The 15,118-nt window shown below is 35.5% G+C and overlaps 1 protein-coding gene across 1 annotated transcript; it reads left to right on the top strand.

Moving 5' to 3' along the window:
- Positions 1 to 254: 254 nt before the first annotated feature.
- On the top strand, positions 255 to 9,908 carry LOC129236462 (uncharacterized). Its single transcript, XM_054870871.1, has 3 exons — positions 255 to 808; positions 875 to 1,159; positions 9,793 to 9,908. Exons 1-3 carry the CDS (start codon positions 481 to 483, stop codon positions 9,906 to 9,908), a joined length of 729 nt encoding a protein of 242 aa, XP_054726846.1. The 5' UTR covers positions 255 to 480.
- The last annotated feature ends 5,210 nt before the right edge of the window (positions 9,909 to 15,118 follow it).

Raw genomic sequence — 15,118 nt, 5'->3', positions numbered from 1 at the left:
ATTTATGATGATTGACCTACCAGAGGGTGGGGGGTCATTTTTCCCAAAATAAATTTCCCAAAAAAATTTGTTCCCAAAATTTTTTTTCCCAAAAAAAAAATTTCCCAATATTTTTTTTCCCAAAAATATTTTTTCCCGCTTTATTGTTTTTTCCCGAATGCATGTTTTCCCAAAATAACTTTTTTCCAATAGATAGCTTTCCCGAACAAATACTACTGAAATTAATTTTTATTATTCTACTATTTGACATTTTTCGACGATTCCGACAATATGAGTGTATATAATAATCAAAAATCTTATACTTAAGTAATCGAAAAAGATTCGAAAAAGTTTTTCAATATACATTTTTCAATTCGGATAAAAAGACAAGGTAACGAATGTATCCAACTTCACTCATATAAACAAGTTTTTTCACGTCATTCTTTTCGTGTCAAAATTTCATGAGCCAAAATTTGCTGCCTAAAGTCAAAATTTCTAATTATGGCGGAATTAATTGAATGCAAAAAATCATTTCTTTTGCACATTAACGGATATTTGTACTACAAACACTCAGGTAGAATAGGAGAAACTGCGTATTGGAATTGCCGAAGAAAACCTGAGTGTAATGCTAGAGTGACAACATACGGAGGACCACACAATATCAGAGTTCTGAAGGGACTTGATGAATCGAAACACATCCTTCATGCACCAAACCCCGAAGAAGTCGAAGCGTTAAGAGTCATGAATAGGATCAAACGTAAAGCTACAGAAAATCCTGAAGCTCCTCCAGCTCAAATATTACGAACTGAATTGCGAAACGTTTCACCAGGTAAAAACAAAAAAACGAAATTGCATTCGATTCATAATTACAAAATATGATAACTCTCTCTTTTAGCGGTATTAGCGGAAATGCCAAACAGAATTAATTCCCGAAAAAGTCTTAGTCGTGAAAGATTAAAAGATTTTCCCTCGAACCCGCGAACGCTGAGAGAATTGCAGGATATTCCAGGCTTTTATCAAAATTCATTGAATGGAGATAAATTTCTAATTTACGACTCCTATGAAAATGACGAAGACTCAGAATTTGGGAGAATACTCGTGTTCGCGACGCCTGAAAATTTAAGGCAATTATTCAGGAGCATATTGTGGTTTGCCGACGTAACATTTAAAACTGCGCCAAGTATATTTTTCCAAGTTTTCGCAATTCTCGGAGCAGTTACACAACCGGATTCAAGAGGAAAACCACAAACTATTGGTTTACCTTTTGTCTACGCATTATTAGAAAACAAAGAGCAGAAAGTATACGAAAAAGTATTCTCGGTTGTTTTGCAAGAGGCAGAACGTCTAGGTATCGATATTTCTCTTCCGATTAAAGTGATGACAGATTTTGAGTTGGCTATCATTAATGCTGTAAAAATCGTAATGGGCGAAGACAAGGCACGCTGCTGTTTTTTCCACCTCTGTCAAAACATGTACCGCCATATCCAAAGTGAAGGACTTCAGAAAATTGCGATCCTGAAGATCGATCGGTCAAAGTAGCCACTCATATGATATGTGCCCTTGCTTTCGTCCCACATCAAAACATCGCCCGAGAATTCGAAACCTTAAAAAATGAAATACCGGAGGAAATGCGACCAATTTCAAAATACTTTGACGCTACGTACGTCCGAGGAAAACCTGCAAAAGGCCGACGTAAACAGGTGCATCCTCGCTATGCTCCAGATTTGTGGTGTCAATATGATGCAGTCATTCAACAAACTGCGAGAACGAATAATATATCCGAAGGATGGCACAACAGGCTTCAAGTTGTTATAGGGAAAGATCACCCCAGCTTCTACATTTTTCTTTCCGAGTTGCAGAAAGAGCAATCGGACACAGAAATAATGATGCGACAATTGCAATCAGGACAGCAAGTTAAGAAAAATAAAGATTCCAAGAGGTTGAAACATGAACAGAGAATATTTAACATTGTTTCGAAATATCACGAATATGTTGATAACAATGATATTGTCACATACTTGAAAACTCTAGGATACTATATTCGCATGTGATTGTATACATACAAATTCAGAAATAAACTGAAATCTTGTTTCAAATAATAAAAAATGTACTCGCCCATTCATTGCAAATGTATATGCGATATTTTACAGACGAACGATATTTTGGGAAAAATATTTTATGGGAAAATTTATTGGGAAATTTTTAGTTTGGGAAAAATGGCATTGGGAAAATTATTTTTTGGGAAAAAAAAATTTGGGAAAAAATATTTTATGGGAAAATTTATTGGGAAATTTTTAGTTTGGGAAAAATGGCATTGGGAAAATTATTTTTTGGGAAAAAAAAATTTGGGAAAAAATTTTTTTGGGAAAGTGATTTTGGGAAAATTGTACCCCAATCCTACCAGAGACATTGAATACTGCATTAGGCCCATAAAACACACATATTTTTTTGCAGCCTTCCTCAACTTTCCACCTTAGTCGTAATGGTACTAACCAATGTATCGAATTTTGCCTTTTTTTTCTGCTTTATAACTTCACCATACGCACGTGAAGGTATCACTCACCATTTCTGTCGATGTGCTATGCACAGTAGGGTATACCGACGGCAAGAAGGCTGCCGGAGTTGAAAGTGCGCAGTTAATTTATGAGTATCTTTATTAAGTTCTAAAACAGCTCGAATCGGATATGAAATCTGGGTGAAGACTCTTCTTTCATGAGGTAGCGTATTTTCATATCGGCGGCTATATTCACAATTAAAATTAACCGCATCTGAAGATCGTAAAAAACAGGGATTACAATTTTGTCTGACATATTTAGTATGTTCCCGCCTTTAATTACAACCACAATGTAGGCGAAAATTCTATCCTCAAGAAACTAGAAATTGCCGATCTGGTGGGGTCCATCCATGTTTCATTTCGAATACATCGGGATTGCTGCTAGCCTTCGGCTCTTCAGCTATTGTAGTGTTTTACATTTATTTTGATATTTGCGATAAAAATTTGAACATTAGAAATTAATGGCGAAAAACTAATTGACTTTATGGAAAATTATTCTTATTTTTATGACAAAATGCAAATGTTGTCATTATCAATATTCAATATCAGCTGTTTATGGTTATGGCATGATTACGCATATAGGTAGTTACGGCTCCATTAATTGCAGCTTAAGGTCCGGACACCGTTATAGTGTGCTGCAGCATCGGTAGATGACATCAAATACATTCGGCGATAAAATCCCGAACAAAGCAGTCGACAAGCTCCATATTAGCCATAAAAAATACGCATATTTTTTAAAGAGATGACTGAGTCATTTCGCCCAAATGTAACATGGGTTCCCGATCACTGCGACATTGAAGGGGATTGTAGCGAGATTTGGCACCACCTCACGATTGCACAGCAAAAGATGTCAGTTGTGTGTGCTTAATTGGTAACGCGATATTTTGACCAATTTTATTGACTACTTTGCCGTTTTAATTTTCATTAATTTTTGAATTTTAAAAATATTTAATTCATTCTACGACAAATATCATATAACCAAATTTTTTGTACAAGATTTATATAAAAAAAGTCAAAATTTCTAACTTTTGAATTAGAATAAAAAAATAAAAATGGGCACGCAGTTTTATAGCGCATTAAATTTTCCTATAAAAAGTGCAAGTTCAAAGTAGCTCAAAGTTATCGTTGAATTTTGGAAATTGTTTTTCCTGACGGCGTTGCGCATTTCCTCCATAAAACGAACGCACGCAATATTTTTTAACAATTTATATTTCTCTAAGAATCTTCTTCACCTGCTTTTAATCAACTGATTAAGGTTTAGGCAAAGTGTTTTGTGACAAGTCCGAATATAGAACTGTCAACATTTCTACTAAAACTTAGAAGGAAAGGCGTTCGGTTGATGGTCGGTATCATCACAGGACATAACCCATGGGGTCAGCATATGACCACCATTAGAATCATTGAGAACCCAATGTGCTTGTCGTGATTGGAGGAGGCGGATAGCACTGAGCACTTTCTCTGTGAATGTCCTGCCTTTGCTAGAGCACGGCTACGAGTTTTGGGTTCCAATGTCATGAGAATGAGTAATATTCGTTCTCTAAAACTGGAGGATATTTACAGATTTGCCAAATAATCTGGAAAATTATCACAGGACTAACTATCTCTATCTCTGTCTCTATTCTTTCCTATCGCTTTCTCTGATACTTTTCTCCTTCCCTCCCTGACTATCTACCGTCTTTCCAGAGCTTTAAATACAATGTGCTTTTTAGCCTGAGTGTTTTAGGAGCCACCAAATCTCCTGGTGCTCCTTGGCTCGACCTTTTCAAATTTCAATTTTAAGGTTTAAGCCTAGTATATCTCCTGTGGCGTGTGATCCATGACAGTGCAGTTTTTGCTGTGGGGTTAATTAATGGTGTTTGCCACTCCGCTCAACGCTGAGAAAAGCGATCCAAAATATTTCAAAATTACCTACGAGTAGGTACCAAGCTTTGTCTCGCTCACGCGTTTCATATTAATATCACTTTGAGTTATCAGCTAATTTTGAGGGCAATCATCTCTTGAGCAAAATTTTCCTTCTCTCCTTTATCCGAATGTGACAACTTAAGAATATTACACTGAATATTTCCGCCCGTTTACACTTACTTTAGAATGGAGTATGAGATAGAGAAACATAATCGCAATAAGTCAACTCATTTCGCCAGAAGATCATTCAAATCTGCGCTGCTTCCGAGAAGCAACTGAACTTTTTAAAAGCTTTTTCAAGGAAAAAATTTAACTGCAGGAACCACCTGCGTTCTTTAAAAGGTTTTTTTAAGTCAGACATATAACTGGGGGTTCCGTTCTACTGCCTGCCACCCAACGACGCCTATTAAAAGCAACTTTTGCTAGTATTTTAATGCAAATATAACGGCAATAACTACGAACTAAACTTAATAAATTAAACTATTTATTATTATTTAATAATAACCGCCAACTATTTAATATTATATTTAAAAATCTTTGCTACAAGTGATCCGCAGAACATTCAGCTCACGCAATTTTATTTTCTTCCATTCAGACTCGTTTTAAAATTTTCATCAGCACCATCCCACTGTACTCACTAATGCCCCAAGCTGATGTCATCATCAAGGGCAGTGCTACAGGAAAAAAACCAGAGAGCACGCACAAAACCATTATACTCATAATAAGAATGTTTGAAATTCAATCGCTGAAATGTATTTCAGTTTCACTGTCAATAAAGGTGGAGACTGATGGCAGACAACAAAAAACAAAAAAAAAAAACTATTTATTGTATGGCAGGCCGATGTGAAAGATGTTTGAATGCAAAAAAAGTGTCATTAGTACAGAAAAGTAATGGCACCATCATGAAAACATGTGAAATTCAATATCATATCTTTCATTTGCCGCACAACATACGAGTATCAGAAATCATGAAAAGTAAAAATTTTGTTTCTCAAAAACCTAAATACGTGGCGGTGCTAAATATTTATAGAAAACCACAGGCATTTGACTTTGTGGTAAATAGCATTTTTTTTCTGATATCCGCTCGAATTCCGGCAGAATAGGGTCGCAATAGGTAAGAATAAGGAAAATTAACAAATGAAGATATTTTGTTTTCAGTTAGCTTAACGTTGTTGTTGGGGTAGGGAACTTATTTATTAGTTGACAGCAAGCACATCGAACGTTTTTGTCGTTTAACAAAATAAAAAAACATTGTCTGGTTGTGCGGCTGCATATATAAATAAAGGGTGGTTAAATTTCCAGAGCCGATGTTGAATGTGAACCACACCTAAACGTTAACGACACCGTTGGACTTCTTTCTTTGGGGTTATTTGAAAGAAAAGGTGTACGTCGATAAGCCAGCAACAATTCAAGAGCTAAAGGATGAGATAATTCGGCACATTAACGGCATAGAACCTCAATTATGCCTCAGCGTCATCGAAAATTTGGACCATCGAATGTGTGCCACCAAGGCCGCGGCGACTATTTGGCCGATATTTTGTTCCATATGAAATTGAGCCATACCAATATTATCATAATAAAAAGGAATGACAATAATTTCCTAGAAGAATTGTATTTTATTCCAAATCAGCAACGGCCCCTGAAACTTAACCACCCTTTATATATACGTATGGTCACGGACAGAGTAATAGACACAATATTTTGACGTTTCAGACTTTATACAAATTTACAAAAATTAGGGAAACTTTCTAACTTTTCAATCAGAATTAATGTGTTCTCCAAAGTTTTAAAACCCATTATATTTTAGTACAATAAAAAGCAAGTTTGAAATGGGTTAAAAATTTTTGTTGATTTTTGAGAATTGTTTCTGTGACGATATCGTGCATTTGCTCCAGGTAAAAAATGCACGAAATATCATGCAAGGTCCCATGGAAAGAAACCTCGGGAGATAATCGGACAAAAGAAATGTAAATTGTGAGCTACTCCGGTGACAATAAGACTGTGAATTATGGAATCCCATGGCCACGGGACTTCGGTTTTTGTTTTTGCGTCTCGCGTAGGCTTGTAGGCAAATATCCCGGGATTGTTATTTTCTACGAAGCATATGTTACAATTTTTGGGATTAGTCCCGGCATCTCAGGTCTGTCAGAACGAGCTTCCGGCAAATCCGGGATCGCAAAAACCCAAAAAACAGGCAACCTTATAGTACATTTTTTGTAAGACATCATCGAAATAAATATTCTGTATCTTCGAAAGCTTTTAAATATTAAAATATTTGTATTTTTCATTCCACTCCATTACTTTGCATAGAGTTTTGTTAACTTTATGTGAAAAGTTATGCTTAGCATTGCCTCAAATTAGTGCGTGTCAAAGTGTAGAAGTGCGGCGCTGTAAATATTCATATTAAAATCCAATCCTGCCTGCATCCGAGTAACGGTAGTAGTTACGCTGTCATAAAAAATGCGCCTTTTGTTTTGTCAAATTTTTTCCTTGCTGGCATTTGCGTTGATTAAAGCTAACAAAGTTCTAAGTGAACTAAGTCTTCCTTGTTGCGTTGACCAGAGCAGCTTTCGACGACGGCACACGAACGCCGCCTTTGCTTAAAACCTCGTGTCAAAATATATTCTTTTCACGCTGGGCATAATTAAAATTAGCTATGATATTCTACTTCTTGGCAGCCAACGGATTGCTTCCGTTTTACCTTGTCCTTGTGTGTGTGTGTGTGTTTGTGTGTGCATTATAAAATTTCTCTTTTTAATTGCGTTCTTTGCCAGTTTTTGCTGATTCGTTTTTCTTTATAATTTGCTCACTTGTTACTTTATTAAGTGCTGCTTCTTGGCGCCTTTACGATTAAAAGAAAGCTCCTGCCCTGTCGCTTGTGGGACGGGTTTAGAAAGAATAAAATGGTATTTACTAGGATTTAGTGTACAAGAATTTCTTCGTTTAATATCTCAAAATATTAGTTTAGCAACACCTTCATTGTTTATTAAATTTGTGGATATGCAACCCTTACCATGGTGATTTATCCTGTGTGTTCGTGTTTTTTTTTTTCATTTTTTGTTTATATAATCACAAGGTTTTAGCTCTTTTTTGGTTTTAATTTGAAACGATGACGCTTTGTTTAAAATTCGAATGATGTAATATCACCTGTGCATGTGCGATAATAAATTTATTTACCGCTGTTTACAATCCGCAGTAGTTAGCAGTTGGCGGTGGTGGTTAATTAAACACCCACGCGCTGGCATAAATTGTGTCTTAACGTTTTTCGAGCCAAACAAAACCGCCACCAAAAATTTCAGCTTAGGGGTGAGATTGATTGAAATTTAACAAGGAACCGTCTAAATGTTGGTATGCATGATGTGTGGGTAAAGTTTACTTTTTAGACGATCGACGGATGACATAATGAGTGGCGGCAGACCTCATTTCCTTGCGATAACTCCGTGATTCTGAAATACGTGGGTGCTAAAAATTAAAGTGATTGACAAATGCGTGCATGCAAACGGAAGTGTTTATATGTACGTAAGAAATGGGGGTGCAATTATCGCACGAAGGAACCCTAAAATGTTGTCAACCAAACCATTCAATGATACTTATAGAATTGGCATTATGTTGAATGTATGCCTTTTATTATGTGGCAATCTGTCTGTATTTTTTTTATTTTTGCGTTAAAAAAATTCAAGTAATTGTTTATTTGTGTTTTCTCGTAAAAACCTGCCAAAATCGACACTTAATTGAAATATTGAATTTGCTGTCAGGTATTAGAATTTTACCAGGAGACTTATTTCTCTCAGGTTTATTGTTTATTTAATCATTGACTAATAACGTTAAGTCCAAATGAGTGTATCAAAAGACGTGTGGCACTTAAATGTTTTTTTTTTTATTTTTGTATGTTTTTTTGTATAAAATTATCCTGCTTACCTGTATATGTAGTTGTGTGTGTTTTAAAAGCGAATGCAGATTACGTAGCGCTAATGACTGAATCGGCGAATCAAGTCGATTTGTTTTAGCTGCGTACTTCCCCTTCTTGATTGTCACCTATTACGCGATTTTGGCCGAGTTCAACGAAAGGCGCCACACATCAAATGAATTACTTAGAATCTATTTTCTTAAAACTGCTTATGCAGGTTCTCCCGTGTTCGAGTTTATTTTTGAAATTCAAATCAAACCAATATTGTGAATAGGAATTCTTTCTCTCTTTATGTTATAAAACTGTATTCAAAGTAACGGTAGCGCGACGAATTACCAAGTTTTTTTCATGTTATGGATTTCTTCTAAAACAAAAATCCTTTAACTAAAGGTTTCAAAGAACTGGCTATATACAGCTATTATCAGAGCAGTTATGATCAACGGAGTTCTGGCCTGGTATCTAAGAGTACTTAGTTTTCGTAGGAAGGTTCTAAGAATCGTATGTAGAAGGTTTCCTATCTGAACACTGTCTAATAAGAAGACATACAAGTAGATTAGGGGCACCATAAATGACTATTGTTGAAGTTGTCAAGATATGGAAGAGGTAGTCGAACATCTTCTATGCGGATGCATGGCTCTGTGTAGAGGACGGTTGAGATTGCTCGGTCTCGCTTTTCTGGACAACATTGCGGAGGTTAAGAATCTTAAACCAGTCAGCATAGCCAGTTTTTTAAATTCCACATAATGATTTGCAAAGCACCAAGTAGAGTAAAGATAGGATAATTCAGTTGGTTTCACAAGAGGCCTCTAACTGGCCTATGTGCGTTATATAGACAACTTAATTTGAGTGGCTGAAGATTCTCTTTGATTTTTGACAATTTATTCTTCGCTAAGATATCGAGCATTTACACATAAAAGACTACACATAAAAGACTTCCGAGCAGGTGCTTTATATGAAAAAAAAACCCAACAGAAACAAAAAAACAAAGCACGATTTTTGAATGACTTCAAATTTATTTAGTAATTAGTTGACCTCCGTTTAGCAAAATATCACCGTAGCCGAATGGGCTGGTGCGTGACTACCATTCGGAATTCACAGAGAGAACGTAGGTTCGAATCTCAGTGAACCACCAAAATTAAGAAAAACATTTTTCTAATGGCGGTCGCCGCTCGGTAGGCAATGGCAAACCTCCGAGTGTATTTATGCCATGAAAAAGCTCCTCATAAAAATATCTGCCGTTCGGAGTCGGCTTGAAATTTTGACACATAATTACAGAAGCGTTAACCCTTCTGAATATGGAAAAACCACAAAAATGGGTTAAAAAAGTCAGTCAAATGAACATACAGGCTCACTAGTTTAAAAGTTGCCCTGGCTAAATTCTGTGAGTAAAAGTTCTGTAACTCGCTCAGTTTTCCTTTGATTTGTTTAAAATTTTTACACGTAATTACAGAAGCGTCAACCGTTGCGAATATGGAAAAACCACAGAAATCTATTAAAAACTATGAGTCAAATGGCTGGGTTAATTATGCCAGTAATAGTTCTGCAACTCGCCCAGTTTTCCTCTGATGTGTTTAAAATGTTTACCCATAATTACATAAACATAAACATGCAAATGTGATCCCTCCACTCTGCCTAACAGCAATAAAGTTGACCTTTTGGGGAATTTTACTTATTTAGAACCTCGGGTAATTACGATTGCAGCAAAGACTGATTATTATCCCAGTTAATTTTTTTATATAGATATTTAATCTATAAAATAGTTTATAATTTCATTTGTTTGTTATAAATTATCTCTATTTTTTAGTTATTATTTTTTATATTAATTTAATGTTAATTTTATCAAATTTGCTATTTAGCTCTCATTGCTTTCTTTCTCTAATTGCAGGTAAGCTCAGCGATCCCATTCAAATCTAAAATCATAGACTAAATAAGTGAGTAAAAAATTATTTGCAGAATAAAAAAAAACAACAAGAATATTAGCTACATAGTTAGTTGTGATTTATGAATCTCAAATTTAACTTATTTCCATTAATGCAGCAATTTTTATTATATATCCTCTTCCAAGGACGCTAACTACAACATTAATAGATCATAAATATTTCACTTAACATTTTTCCGACACTTCAAAATACATTAAAATTTATGCCTGTTTCACTCTGAAGCACAATACCAGTGCTGCTTTGTTTTTATTTATCTGTTTGCTATTTTTTTGTTTATTTGCTTCGCAAATCAATAACTCAATTTTCGCCTTTTGGTCTCGCTAAAAGCAGTGCGCAAGAAAGTAAACACATAAAAATAAAATAATAAAAAAATGAAGTGGATGACGAGTTGATAAAATAAAATTTTGTTGTTTGTTTATTTATTGCTTTTGTTGAAAATTGGTTGTGAAAACTTTTGCATAACTTGAAAACTTCATTATTAGCTTTGTGCCACACTTATTTCGGCTAAGTTCTTCCACATGCACACACACACACACACATACTCATACGATCACACATAAAAGCATATCTCAACGTACGGAACAAAATAAATAAAAAAAAACAAGTAAGGAAGTGCTACATTCGGGCGGGACTGAATTTTTACATACTCGCACACTCTCTACGAAAATTAAATTTGGGCTGGGTGTTAATTTTTGTCATCAAACAAACTAATAAACAATTAGAGGGATAGTTTGTAGTATCAGTGGGACGGAAAGAAATTCGGGGGTGCCATATAAGGAGTAGGCGTGGTTTTTATCCAATCTCCGACCTTAATAAATATATAATAAAATCGTATCTAAAGGAGGTGGCGGTAATACGTATACCAAGTTTGACGAGTTTTATTAAGGGGGTAGTATGGTTAATTCGGTGTAAAACAAGCATATTTTTCGAAATTTTTTTTGTCGACACAGTTGATTTATTCAAAATTTTAAAATTACTTCATTATAAAGTCATATTTAAAGAATATTGTGTGAAATTTTCATTGATTTTTATGAAGAAATGAGTTGGTGGCAGCGAATCTTCGCGGACGTCTCATAAAAAAGTTTTATTGCGGTGTCCCTCAGAACTCATTACTGGATCAACTAAAATCAAAAAACCAAATTGATTTCATCAGCTAATAAAGTTTCGCAGGTAACAACGTCGAATTTTTTTTTTTTTTTTTTTTAATTTTTTAAAGCGCTTTGAAGTCAAAACACCGATTTTTCAGAAAAAAAACTTGAAAACTTTGTTGTTTTAAAATATGACAAAATTTAAAAAAAAAAAAAAAACTCGACGACATTACCTCGTGAATAAAGTAAAGAAACAAAAAAAACCAAATTTGAAAAGAATCGGTGCAGTAGAAATGAATCTACAGTGGACACCGACCGTAAAAAAGGCAAGTGTGAGAAAAACGCGTTTAAAGATTTTCGGCAGCGTGAAATCCGGTTGGAGAGGTAGATACTTAATCCTTTGTGTCTTTGTCAATTTTACTCTAATGCACTTCAAACTTTCACACAATAATCTTAAGATGTTACAGAATAATTTAAAAAAACAAAAAAAAAAATGAAAAAAAATACCATACTACCCCCTTAAGAGGTGCCACGCCTACCTCTTTACATTTCACACATTTTTCTTTCATCAAAACTTTTTGTTTGTTGAGTATTTCAACTTTACCAAACTCGAGTAGTTTTTTGTTTTTAATTTATGGCAGAGAAATGATGTGAGAAATACCGTTGGGAGGTGGTTCTTGACCGATTTCGTCCATTTTTAATACCAGCCTACCTTTACCTTTAAGATATATTAATTTTTGCTGGAAATATCATGCGCACGGGAAGACAGACGGAAGGACGAACAAATAAAATCCACTCGTCTAGGCATTCTGAGGGAAGTCAATATTCATCTCGATTCCTTTTTACTCTTACAACAGTTATAGGAACCAGATTTTAATACCCTTTTCTGCACAAGTGCGTGGGTATAAAAATCAACAAGAACAACAACCATCCGCATGCATCACCACTTCTAAACTTCTAAGCAATTTCGCTAAGTACAGAATGCGTGCACGTAAAAGTGATGGGGTGGCAGCGCCGGGAGTGGGAGCTGTTTTGCAAAAAATGCGAAAAGTGAAAATTTTTGATTTTATTGAAATCTGTAGAAAGTCATAATGAAATTTGAATAAGTTTGGATGAGTGGCTTTCGCTGTCGTTGTTGTTGGCGTTGTTGTTCTGCGTGTTATATGCTAATGATGTACTATGGGCGTCAAAAGTGGGTTAACATCTAAATGATTTTGCTCTCAGAAGCAGAAAATATAAGAAAAATTCATTCTGATAACACAAAGCTGTACATTTATTCAATGTTAAAAAATTGCAAAAGAAACTAAACAACAACTATGCATCATAAACTTCAAACAACAAAGACACATTACATGTCACGCGTTAAAAAATCAGTACTCAAGTCTAAGCGTAACAGGACAATTAAAACAACAAACAGTTGGCCGCGGTAATATGCGAGGAGTGAACGGCAGCTCAGATTATATAGCTCCTGAGGGTAACTTAACTAAAGGCCATCGTTAATAAAATATGGTATCACAAGTATAGCGTGGCTTATGGTAGGCTTAGGGGAGGACGTCGATTCAATAATAGACGAAGTTCAGCTCACTACACGTGGCTAGTTCATTGGAGTGGCAGCCCGTGGTCGCGAAAAAATCCGAGTCATTTCGGTACGTAACACCGGCTGCCCATCGCAGACGAAGACGCGTAATGCAGTAGGTTAAATTTCCGCCTATCCAGAATCGACCCCAACATACTCGACATATGTAAAGGTTCTCCGCACGACATGAACCACCTATTACCGTGTCTCTTCTCAGACAGCTCAAAAATAACTGAAGTAGTTAGTAGCGGCCACCGTAGCCGAGTGGGTTGGTGCGTGACTACCATTCGGAATTCAGAGAGAACGTAGGTTCGAGTCTCGGTGAAACACCAAAATGAAGAAAAAGTTTTTTTCAGTAGCGGTCGCCCCTCAGAAGGCAATAGTAAACTTCCGAGTGTATTTCTGTTATGAGAAAAATCTTCCGTTCGGAGTCAGTTTCAAGCTGCATTTGTGGAACAACATCAAGATATATATTATATGTGTGTATATATATTTAGTAGTTGTGTTTTGTTATGATTTTGCACGTTTTTAAGTCGAGATCTACGCAGACTGGCGATCTGAATACTCTGACCTTATCTAATGTCATCGGGTAATGTTTACCGGCAACTGCGATGATAAATTTCGTTTTATGGGAAGATAGAGCTAAGCCTGATGAACCAATTGTTATCCTATTCACTTTGTTCTTAAAATCGACAGGTTGGAAGTACCGCCAAAAATATTGGCTGGGACTGGAGAGGAGAAGATGGAATTCGTTCGGCACTTTCCTGTCGAGTTCCCTTGCGACATTTCGAAGAATGCGCTTCAGATTTCTTAGGAACCCTTGACCCTTGAATATTTTTTTCCATTTGTGTAATTAGGATCGATAAAATTATCACGAAATCTCAATCTTACGAAAATGTAAACCTCGTGGATGCTAACTCTCTTTCGACGCTCATTGTACAAATGCGAAATGCATAGTTCTTTGCATGTATGTGCGTGCATGTATGTGTGTGTGGATTGTTCGCTGGTTTTGGCTGTTGTTGGCCTGCAGCTTTTTTATGTTTACATACATATGCAATGTTGGCAAATTTTCGCGGCCACGACTTCACTCCACTATTCCATGCGAATATTTATGCTCTCTTTGCTATCGTGGTTGTTTGCAGCATTCCCGTGGCATTGCAGGAAATTCTTGTAGCACATCTTGCATATTACATACATACATATATATATGTATATAGATATGCGTAATCACTGCCGCTACATTCATAGTAAAGATTAGCGAAAAAGGTGGTTTATTGTATTGCCACATCAATAGGAAATAACTGCAATTCGACAGAGAAATGTCGGTTAATGAGGTCGCAATTGAGAACAGCAGATACTTGTAATTATATGTAGATAGTAATCGCAATGCAGCATGAAAGAGGTTTTCCAAGTACATGGCAGATATTCCCTGAAAAGATATAACCGCAAGCATTTAGCGTTTATTGAGACGGACTTAAATAAATATCAACGCCGAGAATCTTCTGATATTATTCATGTAATAATTAAAATAGCGAGTGAAAGATTGAAGGATAGCAAAAGTTGCTGTCTTTTAGATTTGGTTATATTAACAGCACACGATGAAGAGTGTAATGAATAAATATTATAATAATAATGAATAAAATATAATAATAAATTTATTATAGAAAAAAAGTTTATAAGTAAATTCTTGACGAGTTGATCAAAAAAGTACTTGCGAAGATTTGATGTTGATCGAAAAAACACTTTTCAATGTATGCGGATAGAAGTAAAGTCCGCTCACGCAGAGTTGATTTCTTCATAACAACTATTCAAGAATAAGATGTAGTGAAAAGAAACTCATTATTTTTGTATCTCATTCAAAACTGTATTACGCTTGATCCGCTTTAGATTAAATGTTTTGTTCGATAACTTATTGCTATTTGAAGGTCAGCAGAAAAGCAGAAAAGATGCGATTTTAATACACCACCTTTAGAACCCCTGCTTTTTATTAGTCGAACCATCTTGATTTGATTAAAAATCTGCCTATGTTGTCTATTTTCTTTTCTATAATTTTTTTTTCAAGTTAACTATCAAAAATTTTCCCAACATTCTATGTCGTAGAATACCCAGTCACACAGATAGTGAAAGACTGTTTCCTAAGATTCTTCTTGATTGCAGCTTCAGCATCTATCG

This window comes from Anastrepha obliqua, chromosome 1 (genome assembly GCF_027943255.1).
Source record: "Anastrepha obliqua isolate idAnaObli1 chromosome 1, idAnaObli1_1.0, whole genome shotgun sequence".
NCBI classification, from domain to species: domain Eukaryota; kingdom Metazoa; phylum Arthropoda; class Insecta; order Diptera; family Tephritidae; genus Anastrepha; species Anastrepha obliqua.
This window is presented reverse-complemented; position numbering and strand designations above follow the sequence as displayed.

Excerpts from the sequence above, each read along its gene's own strand:
- LOC129236462 (XM_054870871.1), top strand. The coding sequence starts at position 481 with ATGGCGGAATTAATTGAATGCAAAAAATCATTTCTTTTGCACATTAAC. Across the intron at positions 809-874 it reads ATTGCGAAACGTTTCACCAG|CGGTATTAGCGGAAATGCCA; the intron begins GTAAAAACAAAA and ends TCTCTCTTTTAG. Across the intron at positions 1,160-9,792 it reads AACATTTAAAACTGCGCCAA|AAGCGTCAACCGTTGCGAAT; the intron begins GTATATTTTTCC and ends ACGTAATTACAG.